The sequence below is a fragment of the Hippopotamus amphibius genome, chromosome 17, assembly GCF_030028045.1.
Source record: "Hippopotamus amphibius kiboko isolate mHipAmp2 chromosome 17, mHipAmp2.hap2, whole genome shotgun sequence".
In the NCBI taxonomy this organism is placed as follows: Eukaryota; Metazoa; Chordata; class Mammalia; order Artiodactyla; family Hippopotamidae; genus Hippopotamus; species Hippopotamus amphibius.
This window is the reverse complement of record NC_080202.1, coordinates 5,621,786-5,642,979: the sequence shown is the minus strand read 5'-3', so window position 1 is coordinate 5,642,979 and position 21,194 is coordinate 5,621,786. Positions and strand designations below refer to the sequence as shown.

The 21,194-nt window shown below is 48.7% G+C and overlaps 1 protein-coding gene across 1 annotated transcript in view; it reads left to right on the top strand.

Annotated features, from left to right (window-relative positions):
- Window positions 1-455: 455 nt before the first annotated feature.
- DNAH9 (dynein axonemal heavy chain 9) overlaps window positions 456-21,194 on the top strand; it is a 294,962-nt gene continuing 274,223 nt past the window's right edge. Inside the window, exons 1-6 of the mRNA XM_057716515.1 lie at window positions 456-872; window positions 9,721-9,917; window positions 12,002-12,160; window positions 13,196-13,326; window positions 16,506-16,717; window positions 18,285-18,518. Coding sequence (XP_057572498.1) covers window positions 456-872; window positions 9,721-9,917; window positions 12,002-12,160; window positions 13,196-13,326; window positions 16,506-16,717; window positions 18,285-18,518 — 1,350 coding nt within the window. The remainder of the gene's footprint in view (window positions 873-9,720; window positions 9,918-12,001; window positions 12,161-13,195; window positions 13,327-16,505; window positions 16,718-18,284; window positions 18,519-21,194) is intronic.

Sequence of the window (21,194 nt, the reverse complement as noted above, 5' to 3'; positions counted from 1 at the left end):
CATGGAAAAGAAATAAAAACTTGATTGAATTCCCTTACATCTATGTTGTGATTTGACATTGTTTATAACTTTGAATTACACATTTTGAGAGTAGGTGGGAGAACCAGAATCCTGTCAGCGTCTGGAGACCCCTAAAGAATTTAATGTGACCCTAGCCAGCAGGCTCCTTAACAGCATTTATATCCTTGATCTTGCTTCCATCATATAAGCAGCGCCCTGGACAGTCACCCAGGAGCACCTCCAATCCACTAGCTTAGAAGCGAAACCGGAGCCTCGGCTGGTTTCCTAGCAACAGCGACGCGACCCCGCCCCTTCCTCAGCCGTGCCTCTCCTACCTTATTGGACCGGAGTGGGGTGGGAACGGGAGTCAAGCGTCCAATAGGAGGGGAGCGGAGGAGGGCGTCCCGGCCGCGTCCCCGTCGCCCGGGAAACCGCCGCCGCCAGGTCCGCGCGCGATGCCAAGCGCTGAGGAGCGGGCCGCGTCGGCTGAGGAGAACGCGGACAGCAAGCCCGGCGCCGACCGGCGGCTGCGACTCCTGGGGGCCCATGTGGCTCGGAGCCTGCGGCCGGCTGCGGGCGCCTGGGAGCGCTGCGCGGCCTCGGCCGAGGCGGGGCAGCTGCTGCACGCCTTCCTGGGCCGCGGGGCCGCCGAGGGGCCGTGGCCTCTGCTGGTGGTGCGGCCCGGGCCCGGGGGCCTGGCGCTGCGCCCGGGGCTGGACGCGGGACCCGAGGCCGGCCCGCCTCGCGCCAAGGGGCTTTTTTTCCTGCGCACCGGGCCCGAGCCGCCGGCGCCCGACAGCCTCCGCGGAGCAGTGCTGTGCGGGGAGCTGCCCACTGCGCCGCTGGAGCATCTGTCCGCGCTCTTCTCCGAGGTGAGGGTGGGTCCGCGGCCCCGTGTCTGCTGCCGGGGGGGAAGGGGAGGGGAGGGAGGGGGCGGGGCCAGAGGGCGGGGCGGGGCCGTGGAGGGGAGGGCGGGGCCGTGGGCGGGGCCGTGGGCGGGGAGGGCGGGGCCGTGGAAGGATGGGCCCGAGCTGAGTTCAGTCCCAGGAGGTGCGAGTAAAATGGGATGGAGCGGGGTCGCATTTGCAGGGGCCGAGATGGCGGGTAACTGGGACCCAGGATGGACTGCCCTCTGGGATATGTGGGGGCGAGCCGTGAAATAGGAGCTGGGGGGAAATCTGAGCAGCGGCCGGGTCAGAGTCAGGACGTCAGTGGGGGCTTGCTTCATTCCTGGTCTGGGTTCAGGCCAAAGTCAAGGGGAGGCTAGAGTCTGAAGAGGGCCTGGGTCCTGAACCTCTTTCTGAGGCCCTATCTGTGAACCCCCCTCCCCCTCCCCCCCCCCCCCCCCCCCCCCCCCCGCCCGTAAGCTGGTATTGCAAAAGACCCAGAGTGGAGGACCAGGGGGCATTTCCTATGGGTCGGTGAGGTGAGGGAGGTGAAAGGCTATCAACACTAGTTACTTATGGAGAAGGGTTAAAAAGAAGAGGTGGCTTGGTTTTGATGGTCATGTCATTCATGAACCAGAGGTCACCCTGTGCCCAGGTGAGAAGGTGGGGCATCCAGCTGGACGTGTCCAGCAAGCGTTTGGAGGGGCCTGCCTGGGGCGTGGGAAGGAAGGCCTCCCAGGACATGGATTATGAAATGCTTTGGTGGCACCACAGCAGATGCCTCCATAGTGCAGGGGTGCCTGGGAGAGATTCTTGGGACATTTAGACCCCTCTGGAATGGGAATAAATCTCCCTGGAAGTTGAGTGTGTCCGCTTCTGCAGGCTTGATGTGTGATGTTCCCTGTGATAGGTGTTGTGGGGAACATGGAAGAAACAAAGACGAGATCCCACCCGTGAAACTCATCATATATATAAAATATTCAAAGCTCGTGTGACTGAGGTGGAGACAGAGCCTACGTAAAGTTGGCCACAGTGCTGGAACCGGGTCCTGGAGGCTCCCTGCGACCTCAGGTGTTAGGCCTTTGGTTGCTTTACTAGGAAACTATGGGGAGAGGGAGTTCCAGAGAAGGGTCTAGGGTGACAGAGGAGCCCTAGGGGACCCAGGGAAGCCAAGTTTCTCCGTAGATATGGAAGTATTTCAATATTTTAAGAAGAGAATGGCTTTACTGCTGTGTGTTGTCTGAACACCATCCCTTCAGGAATCCAAGCTTGGATCAAATTCCCTTATGAACGGTGACGATAGGAAGAAGTGCTTGAAAACAAACTTATGGTTACCAAAGGGGAAAGGGGGGGAGGGAGAAATTAGGAGTTTGGGATTAACAGATACACACTACTATATATATGAAATAAATAAACAACAAGGACCTACTGTATAGCACAGGGAACTATACTTAATATCTTGTAATAACCTATAATGGAAAAGAATCTAAAAAAGAATATATATATACACACACATACACTCTCACACATACATATAACTGAATCACTTTGCTGTATACATGAAACTAACAACTCTATAAATCAACTATATCTCAAAAAAACTTTTTTAAAAAAATTAAAAAAAGAAGAGATAAATAGAATGCAAAATAGGTGAATAGATTTTAATTTACAGAATTAAAAAAAGGTTTATTGATATGGAAAAAAAAAGTGCTGTTGGGTTCAGAGGACAGACATATGCATGTGGTCTGAGAGCCCTGCTTCACCTCCAGTGCTGAACTGGCTCCTGAACAAGGAAAAAGATTAGGATAAATAGAGAGCAGGGTAACTTTCAAGGTCTGGGGAACAGACTGAACAAAGGTTCAGAGATGGACCTACACCTAGCGTATGTAGAGGACAGCAGGTCCATCTCAGAGTGTCGTCATGGCCAAGGAAATGCAGTCCAACATGCAGAAGTATTTTTAAAATACTTCAGACTCTTAACCGTTCAAGAATTTTCATTGGTGTGTTGAAAGAGATTGGAAATAAAACTGAATGTTCATCCATAGGGGACTGGGTGAGCGAATTAAGGTCCATCTATAATTAAAAGGAATGATTGGTATGTGACAGTCCTTCAGATAATTTTCTTTTTATTGTGGCAAAAAAAAAAACCACATGAAATTCACTCTCCCAAGAATTTTCAAGTGTAGAGTACAATACTGTCAACCTCATGCACATCACTGTGGGACCAATCCTCAGAACCCACCCATCCTGCATGGCTGAGAATCTACACTCACTGAATAACTCCCGCCCCTCCCCCTCAGCCCCTGGCAGCCACATTCTATAATACTCTCTGTGTCTAGGAACTTGACCACTCTAGGTACCTCATATAAGTGGAATCATGAAGTATTGGCCTTTTTGTGACTGGCTTATTTCACTCAGCAGAATGTCCTCAAAGAGGCTCATTCTCAAGGTAGCATGTGACAGAATTTCCTTCCTTTTTAAGGCTGATTAGTATCCCATTGTATGTATATACACCACATTTTCTTTATCCATTCATTCATGGATGGACATTTAGGTCCCTTTCACCTCTTGGCTATTGTGGATAATGCTGCAATTTAAGATAACATTTTTTTTTTCAAGGTGCATAATTGTATGTAGAGTATTTCTGCTAAAAAGAGAAAGGAGGGAGGGAGAAAAAGCATTCATTTACAGAGTAATCCATAGGCCCAAGGAACTGGATGACTCAGGGAGGTACAGGGGTAGGTAGAAGACTTATTTTCTACTGTCAAGCTTTTGTACTTTAACATTTTGCACCACGTAAAGGTGTTATCTCTTTTAAAAATCTAAATAAAATGACTTATTTTTAAAATACCTCGCGGCCTTTACTTGCATTTCTCAAAACCTCCAACAGCAGTCCTTGGGCCATGCAACCACCTGTCCCATCTGTTTCTTCCACACACCCTGAAGCTGATCCAGCCTCTTTAGGACCTGCTCACCTCCGTCGTCATCGTCCCCTGAGCCCCTCTTCCCCGCCCACCCAAGGATCAGCCCCTGGCTGCGTGATTCCTGGTCCTCACACCTTCCCGCAAAGCGGCATTCAACCCAAAATATCCCGAAGCTATCAACTTTAACTTTGTTTTTGTCCCATCACACCAGCACAAGGTCAAAGACAAATGCATCCACGAAATGTTTCCAAGAAAGAAGTGACAGAATTTAGTGACCAGCCCTCCTGCTCCCTTTCTTCCTCCTCCCAGACCCTTCATTCCCTGCTGCCAGGTTCCTTTTCCTAGAGCTCTGGAGCCTGGATGCTGTTTTGAAGTTTGGGGTTTTGGAGAGGGAATGTCACCCACCCTTTCCAATCAGGTGTCCAGTCGGGTGGACCCCCAACTGGGTCCTTCCCTTGCGCGGTGCCAAGGGAAGGAAACCAGGTTCAGCAGAGCAGAAACTTCATTCTTTCATCAACGAAGGGACAAGGCTGAACTCCCGCCCTGAAGATGCCGCGTGCTCCCCAGGTGGGGAGAGGGGGTGTCTTGCACAGAAGAGGGTGAACGGCAAGGGCGGAGCGGGCATGCGCAGAGCCTCCGCGCGTGCGTGCGTGCGTGCGTGCGTGCGTGCGTGCGTCCAGAGCGCCTCTCCTCGCGCGGCGCGAGGCCTCTGCGCCGTGCCTGGCTAGCCGCCATCTTGACCCTTTCCGGTTGGAGCAGGTTCTGGGGTTTTGCCTCCTTACCTCTGCTTTCGCTCCCCGTCAGCACGTTCAGCTGTGGGCTGTAGATGACTGGGTCGTCGGGGCCCAGGAAAGGGAGGCCGTAGGTTGCTTTTCGGTAAAAGCGGGGGTGGTCTTCCCCGTGACAGGAGCACAGGGGATTTAGTGTCTGGCGGACCCGGGGTTCCGGTCCTGGTTCCGCCAGGTTCCGCAGGGCGGTGTGAGCTCGCCTCTGTCAGGATGGAAGCTCCTCGCAGGCTGGTCGCAGAATTTAAAGTAACGTATCCGGACACGTGGGACAGAGCGTGTGGGCGTCCCTGGAGGGTGGCCCGGCAAAACCAGCTTCCCCGGGGTGGACCTCAGGCTTCTTTTGTACTTAAAGGGGGGAGGGGGACGGGGGGCGGTGGCCATTGCTAACTTCTCGGTACCCGAAGCCATCGTTCTCGCAACCGTCCGCGTAGGTCTGGTCACAGGGTAAACCTCCGACAGGACAGCTCTTGTTCTCTGCCCTGCACCTTTTTATCATACCTCTCAAGGTCACGCCTGGGAGGCAGAGCCTTGCGCGGGGCCGTCATGTGTATCTCAGCCTCCAGGCAACATCGTCTTACAAAGATGCAGAGCCAGCGAGGCTCAGACGGGAAACTAGGCACAAGGGTTACGGCTAAAGGAATTGCTCCCGCGTGGAGTCCCGCTTGTCCTCCGCTGTTACGTTCGCCCTAGGCTTTCCCTAAAGGACAAGCATTACTGTGACTCTGCATCCCATTTTAAAGCTTCCTCAATTCTCTGACCCCCGCTCCTTGTCATCTGGCTGGAACCCAAACTCATCCCTCCCCAGAGACTCAGCCCTTCTACCTCTGAGCCTGGAGGTGGGACAGGCATCCTTGCTCCTCCCTGCACCTTCTAGATTCGTGTCGGAAAAACATCCAGTGTGAATCTCATGCTATTAGACAAAGCCACCACCTCCCCCCGTTGCTGTGTCATAAATTGATGGCGCTGCCCTCATGTCCCCGTGTTTGGGCTCTCGCTCCCTGTGACTCTCCCCCGAGCATTGCTCCCGTCTTAATACGTGGCTATTTCAAAAGACACATATGGGATCCTTCATTAACCCGGCCTCTGGGCTCCTCGAACCTTCCTCCTGCAGTGACCTCGTCCCCCTTCATATTTTAACCACCCCTTTCCATGCCATTCCTAGTCCTTGCATTACCAAACCACCTCTCGCATTTCAATTCCAGGCACCTTTGTCTCTGACCACTACTCCTGTCTCTGCGGCCCACTCCCCCCAGCAACCCCCTACAACAAGCCTGTGACCCTGCTAGGACCTTCCGTCCATTGACCCTGCTGCCTGCCCTCTGTCGCTCCCCCACACACAGCCGCATCCTTACCTCGAGCGCTCCATCATCATCACGCCTCTCTTTCGCTTTGTGGGTCTTGTGTGGCAAAAGCATAATCTGGTGAAATCCAACTCTCTGCCTTCAGTGAAGCTAAACGGGGCTAAAGAGAAACCAGTTGGTTCCAATTCATAACCCCAAGCATCTAGCAGGCCTTTCATGCTCCCCAGCTGGCATCCCATCCTTCCTGTTCCATTATTTCCTTGCTCTTCCAGGTCGCTATTGCACACTTTCTTTTTTTACCCTCGCATGTCCAAAATCTCTTCCATCAACCTTGCTCTCTGATGCTTTTGCTTCTCCCTAGCTTTTAAAAAATGGAAATGATGGAATAAAATTTCCACAAATGCTTATATTTACCCATCTGCCAACGTCTGTACTCATATACTCTGCCATCCCTCCTGTGGTTGTCTGCTGTCATCTGATGCCAACCCTAAGACTAGAACTGCCACTTTCACTCTGAATCCCATCCATTCTCATCTCCTCGAGGAGGTCACTCCAGTAATTCTCCCCTCTCTCCTGCATTCTTATTTTTTCCTCCTCCGCTAGATAATTCCCATCAAACAGAATCCTCATTCCTCCCACCAGCCATCATCCATTTCTGTGGTCCCCTCCATAGCAAAATGTCTAGACCATGTGTCCTGTCCTTTTCCTCACTCATCCAGCTTTTATCCCCACATTGCATGGGAAATAAAAAGAGTTGTCATTATTGCCAGTGACCACCGCTTGTCTGAATCGTGTGGTTCTTTTTCAGTCTTTTTCCTGCTTGAGCTGTGAGCAGCCTTTGGCACAGCTCGTGATGACCCTGTCCTCCTGGAAGCACTTTCTTCACTTGGCTTCCAGGTCACCAATCCTGGTTTCCTCCTGTCACCATGGCTATTTCTTCTGTTTCCGCAGATGGTACCCCCCACCCCCCACTTCTTGCCAAATTTCTAACATTGGAAAGCCCTCGGGCTCATTCCTTGAACATCTTCCCCTCTTTCTATATACTCAGTTCCTTGGGGGGCACTCATTCCCGTTCAGAGTTTTATGAACCATCTGCATCTGACGTTTACCAAATTTGTTATCTCCTGGCTTTTCTGCTCTGAGCTCCCAACTACCGAATCCGACTGCCTATTCAGTGTCCCCACTTAGAAGTCCAGTAGATTAACGTGTCTGAGAACACACTCCCAATCTTCCCACGAGAATTTACTCCACCCTTTTTCTTCCCCATGTCGGGTATGGAAGCTCCCTTCTTCCTGTCACTCAAGTCCCAAACCTTGGCATCACCCTGACTCCTTTTTACTCACACCCCGCGACTAACCCATTAAGAAGTCATTTTGGCTGAGCCTTCAAAATTTATATAGAATCGGACTATTTCTTACTATCCTCTACTCCACCCTGTGCCAAGCCACTCTCTTCTGTATTATAGCAATAACTTGCTAACCGATCTCTTTTTCCACTTTTGCCCCTGAGAGTCTATTCTCAACACAGCAACTGGAGCGATCCTAGTAAAAAAGATGTCAGACCATGTCGTTACTTAGCTCAAAACCCTGTAGTGATTTCCATTCCTCAAAGTTAAAGTCAAAATCCCACAGGCAGGGCTGCATGAGATCTGACCCCTTTTACTCACCCCTACTCTTCTTGCCCATCCTGTCCCAGTTTCAGTGACCTCCACACTGCTCCTTGATCACACTAGGCATGCTCCCACCTCAGGGCCTTTGCACTGGCTGTTCCTTCTATCTGGAATACACTTCCCCCAAGGATCTGCGCAACACTCTCCCTATCCCAGGCTTTGTTCAAATGTTACCTTCTCCATGCAGTCTGCACCAATCATTCCATTTATGATTACAGCACTTCCAGCCCACCTGCTTCATTTTTTTCCCACAGAACTTATGGTTTATTGATGTCTCTTCGCTAGAATATAAACTTCATGAAGTCAGGAATCTTCATCTGTTTTTCTTTTGTTCACTGATGTACCTTCCCAGCACCTAGAACAGTGCTAGCATGTAGTAGACTTTTTTTCTTTTCTTTTTTTTTTTAGTTTATCATCTCTTCATCTTTTTGCACATAATAGACTCTTGATAAATATTCACTGAGAATATTCATTTCATAGAAAGTTCATATTCATTATTTTTCTGTCACCGAAAGCCCTCCAAAATGCATCCAAGCCCACCTACCACTTTTTCTTCAGATGGCATATATTCAGTTATTCTCTGAACCTCTGTTGAGTGCTTCCTACATGCCAGACTCTAGGGAGGACAGTGGATATGAGATACACACACAAGGTATAGATATTTAGATCCTAGAAAAGTTCTTGTTCATCCCCTCTGCCCTGTTAGGCCTCCTGCCCTGGGTTCAAAGTGTCCTTTCTTAACGTGAAGGTGAGTGGAGCTCAATTTGTGACACTTCATCTCTTGGCACCCCCTGTTCACCTGCTGTTGTAAGTTCTCAGTTCATTGCTTGCATCCAGACAGACCAGACAGGGATCATTCTCTTGGATTCATGTGCTGGGTGCAGACCGTCTGTCTCATAACCGCATGGACTTATTGGTTGTATACGGAAAGCAAGCAACCGTATAGGTCCGTGTTTTCTTACTATTCACTTGGCAGCTCCTTATCGCATTACCTGATCATCTGCTTTTCTTTCCAGTTTTCCCTTTCCGTTTCTTGTGAGCTTTTGAGGGGCAGAGTTTCCTGATGAGTTGCATGAATTACAGCTTTTTTAGTTGCTAATGACGGAAACCTCCGTTTAAATCAGCTCAGAAAGTTCAAGAGCAACCTGATTCAGGAGCTCGGATGATATTATAGGACTTGGTTTCTCCTCCATCTATAAACTCTCTTTTCTCCATATTGACCCTGTTCGAAGGCTCCATATGGTAGCAAGATGGCTACAAATTGTTCCAGACTCACAGAAAGAGAAAGCTTCTCTTCCTCAAAATGTCCAGATGAGAGACTTTGGCCTGACACTTATTGGCTCAGATTTGTTCCTATGTCTGCCTCTGAACCTGGAGATGAATACCAAGAGAAGAGGGACAATATTCAGTGGCCACGACCAACTCACATTCACCCTGTAGAAAGATTCAAGATCCTCAACTTGGCTTACTTCTTTAAAATGCCCTCTCAAACCACCTGTAGACAGAGGGTCATGCTTATCTGTCCTGTTTTTTGCCTCTTGGCCTTTGTGACAGTTTCAGTCACCTCCTATTCACCCTGTTGATGAGGAAGGGATTCTTGCCCAAGGGTTCTGGGATGGCTGAACATACAACACTGGACAGATGAGACTGCCCACAGGTTATTGGCACAGATACAGTCCAGAGGAGGGTGCTGTGCCAGGCAGGGCCACACAGGGGTTGCACGTGGGAACAGAGCAAACGGCCAGGGCTGTGGGAGGCAAGCTTTGTGCTATCGAGAGGGTGTGGTGCCCAGTGGTTCCTGTGGGAAGATGGGATTGGCTTGCATAAATATTCCACTGGCTGGCAAGGAACTGAAGCCCACTCCATGGGGGTGAGCAGCAGCTGTGCCTGGTCCCCTTGATAAGCAGGGCTGCTGGAAGAGGGGTCTTACCTGCAGGAGCAGAGTGGGTAGAGAAACTTGTGGATAAGGCTATCCGAGGCCCTCTTGGTTTTACCAGATGTGAAGGCAATACGTAATGTTGGTTGTTAATAATTAGGTCTTACAGAACCGGGACCTGCGAAAGGTCGTACGTAGCTCTCTCGACCTTTCCCAGAATAGTCCTTAGGGTTTCGGAAGTTTCCCGACTTCTTTTCTGTCCACATCTGTTCCAGGTTGTCATCCCCATCCTGGCCAATGAGAAGAATCACCTAGACTGGCCCCACGTGGTTTGTCAGGATGTCCAGCGACACGCCCACAGCCTCCAATGTGACCTCCTGGTTCTCCTTGAGCAGGCAAAGGGGAAAACTTTGCTGCCTCTTCCAGCTGGCTCAGAAAAAATGGGGTTTGTGGATTCTGAAAGCGAGATCGCGTAAGTACCGCCAGGCTGGCCATATGGACCTCAGAGATATGGGAGATGCTGGTTTACCTGAATGTTTTCTTTGTGACTTTTCTGTCTCTGACTCTGCACATCTCCGTGCCCTGCCCACAAGCCCACTGTTTACCAGCATCCTCGGACTGTATGTTTTGTGCTGATGACTGCCCTCGTCCCGATCCCTCTGCCCGAAGCCTTAAGGCTATCACGGCAACACGGCCTTTTTTCCGCTCAGAACTATTTCAGAGCCGAGAGCAGCCATGCTGATTTCAGTGTTGCGCTTATCAGGGCAGTGTCTCGTCATTGGCAGAGACCCAGGTCCAGTCTGGGAGACAGCATGCCTCTTCCCAGCATTTGCCCAGCACATAATGTCACTGTCCAGACCCTCCTCCCCCAGCAGCTGGAGAATTTTTTCAGGTCCTGGGGATTTTTTTCCAAATAGAAACAAATCTGGCTTTGTTGAGGCTTGAGATCCACGCCTCCTGTGCCTGGGAAGGCATTAAAACCCCATCCTCTTCTTCGTGTAGGAGTGATACCCACTATCAGCTTCCACTTACCATTCCAGCTTTGCTTCTGTCCTCTGGGGATTTTTTTTCTTTTTTCTTGAAAGCCAGGCTATGTATCTAAATGGTATTTTTTCATCATCTTCTATCCAGCAATTCTGTGTATTTGTGGCAACAGGCCGCCTTCCTACATGAGCTTGGTCTGCCATATTGCCAGGAGTTTCCGAATGTATTATGTCATCATTTGTGTGTTCAGGGCCCATGATTTGATCTGAAGAACAAGTAATGCATGGGATAGCAATGTACTTTATAATGAGTTTTTGCTATTGGAAACAATATGCTACATATATAATTTGAAGCAGTTTCCCAGTTAACTGGAAAACTTGTGGTTTAATAAAAATACACAATTTTCAAAATAAATAAATTCAAATTACCCTTTTCCCATTCCTTTTCTCTTTTAACATAATAACATTCAGTGTGTGTGTGTATATAATTGTTGCTGAGTTTGTCTCCCTTTGTTCAAATTTGATAATTTCCCAAAAGGCTGGATCAGGTTTCAGGGAGGTGAGTATCTTCTCCCTTTAATACCGTCCATAATCTCTTGTGCCATATCGTTGCTCAGCAAATATGAATTTAATTAAATGAAGTGAAGTTTGGTTTCCGGCATGAAAATGCAAATGACAGATTCTCTTTCTTTGTCACCTGTGTACTGGGTTCTTGGCGTGAACAATTGTCAGTTCAGACTTAGTGAAAAGGCAACCAAAACATATTTTTGACTTTTAATGCCTTCCAAACATCCATAGTTGGTTAGTTAGTTTATTTAAAAGATGTATGAGGGAGGATGCATGGGAATGCCATTTTTCCTGGGAAAGTGAGGACAAAGGACAATAATGTTTGCATGTCTGATGGTTTGCTTTGTGGAGGAGAAAGTAACCTATTTCCTCTTGCCGCAGAGGTCAGAACTAAGACCAGATGAGGGACTGGCAGGGAGGTAGATGTGATTCAAAGTCGATACAAACTCTGTCCCAGAGAGAACTGATCCCCTGAGGAATTGTGCTGCCTTGTTGAGCAGGGAGCTGGCTGGCATTGGTGGGACTCCCGCAAGGGTTGGGTGGCCATTTGGATGTTTTGTGTCCAGTGTATTCCGGCACTGACAGAAAGACTTGATAGGATTCAGAGTTCTTAAAGTAGCCTTCAGAATACTGGTGAGCCCTTGAATCTTGAATAACTGCCTTTGAGTAAGTGTGTGCACATGTGCGTGAGCAGGCTGTCCGGGGGGCAGACCCATACTTTTCATTGACTTCTCCTCAGAGTGTGTTATCCAACAAAAGTTAAGAAAGCCTGCTCACCGCAGCGGGAGGAGCCCCGCTTGCCGCACCTCAGAAAGCCCGTGCGCAGCAGCAGAGACCCAACGCAGCCAGTACACACATACATACATACATACATAGATAAAAAAAAGAATGCTTGGGCTAAATGGATTTTCCCACCTATTTTTAAAAGATTTGGGATTCTGTTTTGGGGGACACCCAGAGTTAGGCTGCTTCCAGTGTCCCAGGAGATTTGTTGTGTCTTCCGCAGCTTAGATTCTATGGATAAGTCAGTCATCTATGCCATGGAGTCTGCAGTGATTCAGTGGAGCCACCAAGTACAGGTGGTACTCAAGAGAGAGTCCTTCCAGCCGCTTCTACAGGGGGAGAACCCTACCCCGAAGGTGGAGTTGGACTTCTGGAAGAACAGGTAGGCACAGGCTCGAACCCTGGGGAGCAGATGTCTCACAGAGGATAGTGGGCCGGGGGAGGTAGCCGCTGTCTGGTCCCACCCCCAGATGTCTCTCATCACCCCTAGAGCAGAGAGCTCAGTGTCATTTGGATCAACACAGTTCTTTTGTGCACTGGGAGGTGATACTTTTGCCACGGTTCAATAGCCATGCCTCATTTCTTGGGCTACAGTCAGTGTATCTTCTGACATTTCTTCAAAGGCTCTTTCAACTACATGTAAAATTAATTAACTCTCTTTCATATTTTCTTCTACTTGTCTACTCCCTTCTCCTTGGACAGTCAGTACGCACACATTTTTTGTAAGGATCTGGAGAAAGAGAGGAGCTTTGGCAGTTCACCACTGAACAGCATCTCCTAGGTTCCAGGCAGCCATTAGTCCATCATCCACTGTGTTCCAGCCCCACGGGTTCCAGAAAGACCTCTTGCTCCTGCTCATCCCCCTGCTTCCTCCCCATTTCCCTGCTCCTGTTTATCATTGTGCTGATTAATCTTTTACTCAAAAGGAGACAGACAGGTGTTTGAGGGAGATGTCCCTGTCCTTGCATGTCACGTGACCAGGCGTGCCTGTAGGGCTCCAGCCCAGTTTGCGCCCTGTGCGGAGATGCCCCATCCTCTCCCCTGGTTTCTGGCCATTCTGCTGACCTACTGCAGGGCCTTTCTCCAGCAGTCTTCCTCTGACAGAACCTCTCTTGCCCCACCCCAAACCTTCCTGCAAGAGCTAATGACCTCCAGCTGCCAAGCTTTTGAGCCACCAGATGGTCACAGCAGTTCCCTGCTGCTGCCTCCCGGAGCTGCCCCTTTGAACCTGTGTTCCAGACTCAGGCTTTTGCCCTCGCTATTCTGGGAACAGAGGCCCCGGCTCTCCTGGCTGGAGCGCGGCCTCTGCAGAAGCACCCTAAGGCAGGCCCCCGCTCTCTGTCTGAGGGTGGGTCATCTCGGCGTGACTTGTGTTTCCTGATGTCCCCCTGGATTCACTCTTCCCCTGGTGTCGCAGGTCTGAGGATCTGGAATACATTTATAATCAACTGAGAGCGATAAAGGTGAGGGGCATGGCGGGCCTTCTGGACAAGCTTCAGAGCAGCTACTTCCCAGCTTTCCAAGCCATGTCCAGAGACGTTGTAGCAGGTGAGGACCCGCAAGTATTTTTATAAGTACGTTTGACTTAAATTTCTTATTTAGTGTTGAATTATCTTTCTCTCCGACTTCAGCAGCTTCCAGTCCTTATAGCCCTCCAACCTGAGACAGTCTAGCACAGTGGCATGAATACCAAATCTAGAAGCAGGAAAGCAGCTGCCCTGTGCTCTGTTTGCATTTCCAATGCTTTGTGACCTTGGCAGAGTCACCTAATCTCTCTGAGCTTTCGTGCGTACCACGGTTATAGTGCACACACGTGCCCCTACTTCCCCAGGCTGCTGTGAGGTGTTGTAGGTGGAAGTTCTTAACTGACTATACCACACTGTGCAAATGCATGTCGTAATCCCTCACCTCTGGAATTCACATCCTTCTGCCCCTGGCTCCTTGAGAAGTCTCTGTTCCATTTCTAGCCTCATTCTGCTTTTTCTGCTCCTACTGTCAGATGGGACTGCAATTTCCTGGCTATCTGAGCACCAGACAAGATCGGCCCTTGTCAAAACTGCAAATCCAGCAAAGTCTGTGATTAGAAGTAGGTACATTTTTTCAGGGCTCCCTCTCCCCTCCTTAGTGCACTTTGCTGCTTTCCTTTCTCCTATCAAACCTCCCCCCAGCTTTTCGGTATTATAGGTCAGAATGTGCTTTTAAAGGTGTTTGCAATTTCACATGATTTAATCTAAGCAGTGATTTCAAACTCTTTTTCTCTATCAGAACCCTTTCTTTAAACGCAATCTCCTGTGTAAGTCAGTCCAAAATGTAAAACTCGCCAGGGTGTATTCACTCTGCTGAAGAGGGCATGTCCTGTGTCCACAGCCCGTTGGTGGATCCCCTGTCCCACCTTCTTCCATTGGGTTTGGAAACCACTCAGATAAAGGAATAAAAGTTCCCATGGTGGAGTTTCTGACATGTGCTTTATAACAGAGAAGAACTGGCTTAAGTAGCTGGTCTTTGAGGTCCTTCTGGGTCCTAAAATCTCATCCCAGAGGTTGCTCTGCCAGCACGTGCAGCTGACTTAGAATGGGGTCTCTGTTGGGGCCCCAGTTTATTGCTTCTCTGAGAGAGTTTGTGTCTCAGAGAAATCAACTATTGTTCCCAGTTTATACTCCAAATCCAGTGAGATGGTGTCCCCCAAAGTGATACGTGTACCACTGTTAGCGTGAGAGATGGTTGTGGGAGGCATACAGACAGGTGTATTTTAAGATGTGAAAAGGGGTAACTTTTTTTTGGCACGTGATACAAGTTTTCCATTTATGGTAGAGATTTAAAGTTTCCATTTTATATAGTTTCATTTAGGTTAAAATGAGAGTCCATTTAGAGAAAAGAGTGAAGTAATTCTGTAGGTTGTAGGCAGTCATGACAAATATCATGAAGGAGGTATGCAGAGGACTGAAACTTGAAGCCCTGAGATAAAACATAGTATATTTATGAGTCAGTTATGTAGAGCACCAAATATAGTTTTCACATTAATAGATTATAATAGAGTACAAGCATTCACATTGATTAATAGTTATAAAAGATTTGGTTCCCTGGGCCAGCTTCTAATAGTTCTTTGCAGAAGAGTATATGACAGCAATGAAAAGAAATTAGAAAAAACGATATCATCATAATAGTCCCAGAGAAACGCCACTGTAAAAGTAGAAATCCTTGAAATATATAACTCAATGCCAATGATGGAAGAAAAGAAATTTTGATTAGAGTTGCCAGGCAGAGATTTGGTGAGAAACTTTGGTGGGATCTTTGGAAAATAAAAATATTTTAGAAGCTTGCAACTGATTCTGTCATTTCAGAGCATCTGTCTTTATCTGCACAGATATACTATGTGCATTGTTCTTATTAGTCCCCATCAGGGTAGTTCTTTGGCTCACAGATGGGCGGAAGAGGAGGAGTGGAAGAGATAGTCCTGGAGGAGTGGGCACATGGCAAGTAAAGAAGGAGGTTAAAAGGGCGTAGGAAAATGTGCAGGAACAAGATTGTCTGAAGTGGAATCCATTGGGCAATGAAGAACCTTGGAAACAGGAAGTAAAGGTACCCTGGAGGGGAAAGGACCAGGGCAGTGAAGACTAAGTAGGGAGTTCTCGCCTCTGGTCACTAGGGGGCAGGGGTGGCACAGTACAGCCCGGTTGCCAGTCCGGGATAATTTGTAGGCGGATATGTCTGGAGAGAAGTAAAGTCCAGGGGTTCTCTGGAGCTGACGTGGACTGGCTGGCGGTTTCCTTTAGGATGATTGCAGAGCTTCATCCACATGATATAACTCAAGACCATCTGCTGTCACATGACAGTGCCTGGTTATCTGCCCAGGAAAGAACCAGCCTTTATAAACCCTCCCTTTCAGTTCAGTTTATTCAGTGGACTTCTGCAGTCCCTGTAAGTGGCTCTGCAGAATTAGCACCCAGGGCTGCTGGTTTTCCTACCTCCCCCTGTCAGCCACCACAGGATGGCTGGTGGAAGCCGCTCTCTTTCCTTGGCTGCATTCAAAGGAAATGGCAAGAGACTTTCCTGGCTTTGAAAGCCAGCAGAACCTTGCCGTAATCGGCCTGTGCTATTTCTCTATTCCCTGTGACTTCTTCTCCGTAAGAGCTCTGTGAGATTCTTTATTAGCAAATATTTATCAGAGACATCACCACGTATGGAGCTCAGTGCCTGCCTTGGTTGAGGCGCTGAGCGAGCTGTGTGTGAAGCTTCTGTACGTGCTGCCTTCAGACCTTCACGAGAAAGCTTTGAATTTGTTACTGTGCAGCCTGTTGCTGGGTTCAGAGAGGCCAGACAAGCCAAGGGCACACATCTGATGTATCAGCAGTTGAACCTTCCTCTGTCGTCTGTCTGGTATTGCCTCGGAGGTGACAGCAGCATAGGAGACAGCAAACAGTTACAGGGCATCTTGTTCACACAGAGCACCAGGCTGGGGCTGGGAGGGTCAGGAAGAGGTTCAGATACAGAAATTTTGTAAGAGAGGCTCTTCAGACCGCTGTCCCAGCTGCCCAGGGCTCTTCTGATTTCAGTGTTTCCTTATAAGAGCTGGAAAGTTTTCGAGGACCAGCCCTCTCTGCCCCTTCAGTTCAGGAAGAGATTGCAGCCATTGCTTTGCAGATCCTTCACTCCCAGGACCCAGGGCTCTGTTCGCTGGGTTTAAGCCTCAAGCCAGGAAGGTGACTGTCATCTCCAATTCTTTCCAGCTCTGATGGAGGCACATGACATCCACATGCACCTGGTGCCACTGCACCGCCACCTGGAAACCCTCGAGAGCCTGGAGTTTCCCGAGGTGAAGCCACGGCTGCGGCCTCTGCTGCACGTGATCTGCCTGATCTGGGCCACGTGTGAGTCCTACCGCTGCCCCGGGCGCCTCACTGTGCTGCTGCAGGAGATCTGCAACCTTCTGGTCCAGCAGGTTGGCGCCCAGGACTCCCCAACCTCTCCCTGGGGGCTGGATGGCCCCAAGTCACAGGAAGAGTAAAGTGTACATTTTTTCAGGGCAGGGAAATAATTAGAGTCCCCAGGATTCTCAGACTTGAATTGTTTTATCATCACAGCCAGTAACTCACAAAGGTGTTCTCAGTCCTGCTGGGATACTTGGGAGGACCCAGGATCAGGCACAGGGTGGTTGGGGTGGTAAATTTCAACCTCCTGAAGGGATCTTAACAGCCTAGTACTGCAGCAAAGCCCAGCAGTTAAGAATGCTGCCTCTGGAGTCAGGCGTCCCTGTGCCACATCCTGCATCACTGCTTATTAGCTGTGTGTGCCTGGGTAAGGTGCTCACCTGCCCTGTGCCTCACTCTCCCTTTGTACAAGGATGGGAAAAAGAGGACCTGCCTTGGAGAGTTGCTGGGTGGCTGTGAGGCTCCAAGGCGATCCTGCAGAGCAAGGCTTACATTGTGCCCCCACGTACTGAGAACTCAGTACCTGTGAGCTGCATAGAAACAGCTTCTTGGATCACACACTCTGTGCTCCCCTTCCTTAGGGACCCCTGTAGCACCAACCAGGGCAGCGTAAACCTTGAGGAGGGCATCTGTGAACAGAGTGAGGCCTCAACAAGGTTTGGGTGATCTGCCCCCGCAATTGGCTTCTTTTACCTCTGAGGAGCTGGGACACTGAGAAAACAATGAGTGTGTTTAAAGAGTAACTAAAAATAAGTCACATCTGTGGAACACATTGCAGGCTGCAAAGTGTTGTGACATTCACAATCCCCGTCATTTAGAGATGAACCCTGTGAGGTGGGCAGGGAGAGCCTTGTTAATTTACTATTATTATTTAAAGAAGGGGGCTGTGGCTCAGGGGGGTTAACTGAGTCACCAAAGGTCACCCATCCCAGGGCTGGAAGCTAATTGTTTGAATCCTAGACCAGCGCTGTTCCGTCACTGCATGTTTGTCAGCCAGGGCTCTTATGATTGAAAGTCTAAGAAAACCCAGCCCAAACTGGCATCAACAAAAAGATAACTTATTGGCTCATGTACCTCAAAAGTCCAAGCCAAGGTAAGGCTGGCTTCAGCCCCGGATTACAATGAGGTCTTGATGAGGTCACCAGGACCCAGTTATTTCAGCCCCTTCCTGTGGTGGTAAGGATGGCTGTCCAGTGGGTTCAGACAGTTTTCCAGGTTCAAGTTTCTGGTTCAAAGAATTCTTGCACTCAGATTATTTTAGTATAGAAAGGCAATGAGTCCCAGCAACACTCCTGGAGAGGACACTTGCCCAGCCCAGCTGGCGCAAGGAAAGTCTCACTTTGTGTCCTTGTCTCTGGTTGGTCACTTGCCATCCTAGAGTAAATCACTGACTGTGGATCGGACCCAGGTCCCCATCCACCTGTGGAACTGAAGGTGTGGTCTGACGTTTCCTTTATTAGGCTTCTGAAGAATGTTGCTTGGGTAGTTACTCAGTTGGGGAGCTGTGGGCTGGGCAGAGTTGTGGGCTGTCCTGCACCTGCAGCCAGGCTTAGTGCCACTCTCCTGTCTGCCCTCCAGGCCTCTAATTACCTCAGTCCAGAAGACCTCCTGAGAAGTGAGGTGGAAGAAAGTCAGAGAAAACTGCAAGTGGTCATGGACACTTTGAGCTTCTTCAAGCAGGTGTTTCAGGACAGAAGGGAGAATCTGCACTCTTACTTCAAAGAGAACCAGAAAGTCCAGGAGTGGGATTTCCAGTCTTCTTTGGTCTTCGTGCGATTGGATGGCTTCCTGGGGCGACTGGGCATGGTGCAGGTGAGTGTTCTCATTCCGTCAGGCCCCAAACTCCCTGCAGCAGGGAGCCATCTAGGGATCCAAAAAGCAGAGTTAACAGCCATAACAAAGAATGAAATCATGCCATTTGCAACAACATGGAGGGACCTAGAGATCATCATACTAAGTGAAGTAAGTCAGACAGAGAAAGATAAATATCATGGGATATCACTTATATGTGGAATCTAAAAAAATAATACAAATGAACTTATTTACAAGACAGAAATAGACCCAGGGACATAGAAAACAAATTTGTGGTTACCAAAGGGGAGAGGTGGGTGGGAGGGATAAATTAGGAGTTTGGGAGTAAAATATACACACTGCTATATAAAAAATAGATAATCAACAAGGACCTACTGTATGGCACATGGAACTCTACTCAATATTTTGTAATGACCTATATGGGAAAAGAATCTAAAAAAGAATGGATATATGTATATGTATAACTGAATCACTTTGCTATACACCTGAAACTAACACAACATTGTAAATCCACTATACTTTAATTTTTTTAAAGTGTAGTATTTAAGATTTCAAGAAAAGAAAAAGTGAGGAAGAAACTTGAACGTTTATCAAATGAATTAATTTTAAGAGCAGCTGCCTTTCAAGATCTAAGTGGAAATCCTGTTTTATTCTCTAATGGCAATTAAATTTTCTTTCATCTCTACTTTTCGTTACATTTTGTGTATAGAGAATGCAGTAAGAGAATTATAATGTATCTGCAATTCCCATGCTATATTATTAGATCAAAATTTGGCCTTTCTTTTCTTTATTCCATGTCTGTGTCTGCCTAAAAGTAGGATGACCAAAGAAAAAAATGAAAGATTAAAAAACCAAAAACAAAAAACAGAGTAAGAAAAGATCCAAGACAACATGGTGGTCGGCCCCCCACTGGCTGGAAGAACCCATGATTCAATATTTTGATGGGTCACCATGTAACGGTAGTTCTGTTGTAGTAGAAGTTTAGGGAATTCTGATCGTAGACTCAGAAAGAAGGCCCAAGGAATCAGTCGACAGATTGAGTTGGTTTCAAATTACCCATAATCTTCTTGCTAGAAATCTCATGCAAAATACCGGGGAGCTGACCTGGATGCAGCTGGCCACTCCCACAAAGCCACTGCTTTGAACTTCACTCTCCCACCCTCAAGGGGGCTCCGAAAACTACGAGACTAGAATGAATCCCTGTGCAAAAGAAATATGACTTTTGCTCAAAGTTGTGGTCCCCCTCCCCCAGTTGTTTCAAAGTTAATATGAATGCTAGTGTAAGGACCAAGGTGAGAAGGCATGAGACTTTCTCTTTTGACTGTTTTCATCCTCAGAGTTTAGTGTGGTTAACAGGTGTTTTCACACTTTGCAGGTCTGTATTTGCTGATTGAGCTTTGCAGGGAGAGTAGTGGACATAATAAAACAAAATACACACTTGTCCTAAAACTAATTTGGGAAATTCAGGGTCAAGTTCAAGGTTAAGTCAATAGCCAAGGGGACTGAGAAGGAATTAGAATCATGTTTCTAGCCATGATCAGCAGAGATTTGGGATGCAGAGAGGGGCTATGCTGGGAGGAGGCTGTGATGAGTGGCACAAACCACGGGATTATGAGGGTGAGAGAGAATGAGGTTGAATCTGTTCGTTCCAGCCCCAAAAGCATAGGTCTAGCACTGCCACGTGCCAGGCACCAGGCACCAGGCACCACGCACCACGGACCAGGCACTGAGCTGGGACCTGGGGGAACGACAGTGGCTGATGTAAGGCTTTGACTGTAAGAAGCCCATGGCCCAGTAGCTGTGGCCCAGGAGAAGGTAGAGACTGATGGAGGAGATGCAGGGATGGAAGGCACAGAAGCAGGAGGCTTCGCTGAGGTGTATTAAGTGCCATGAAAAAAGCAAAGTTGACATGTTACTGGGAGCAAGAAGGAGGGGTCTCTAACCCAGGGGGGCTCTGAGAAAGGGGAGCACAAGAGGAAATAAATTTCGAAACTGGAGTAGGAATTCTCCAGGGAACTAAGACAGGCGAGAGAATAGAGACAGAGAAAATGTATAAGCGAGAAAGCCAGACGCTAGATCTTATGAAAGGCTCACCTTAAATCCTTCACCGGGATCGAGGAGGGTATAAATAATTGATATCTAGCTTTATCCTAAACGCCTCTTTTTTCCCACATCTGTTTCCACCACGGCTCTTGACGAGCAGCCTCCCCTCTCCCCCGCCTCCACTCCACCCCTTTCCTCTCCAGCACCAACCCCTTCACTCTCATTTAACCGGAGGTGACAGACACTTTCCTGCTCTAGCCTGCCCCTGGCCACCAGGGTGACCGTGGCGGACAACTGCTTTTACCGCTTTCCGGTTCTCCAGCCCCGAGGACAGTGCTGGCGGAAGCCAGGAAGCAGCACTCAAGTCTGCAAGGCTTCTGCTTCGGCCTCGGGCCTGCACACATGCTAATGATGGGACTTTGCATATAGACAGCTGTCCTAACACCAGGGCACCTAATCTGCTGGGTTTATTCAGTCAATACACGCAGCCACGGCCACCAGCCCCCCTGGAGTCATTACCCTCACAGTGGTCTGCTCTCTTTTTCTTTCTGAATCAAGGGCACAGATGCATAAAAAGCAGTTGCCCCAGTTCCATTGGAAGATGAGTTGAATGTCACTTGCTTTCTGTCTTCC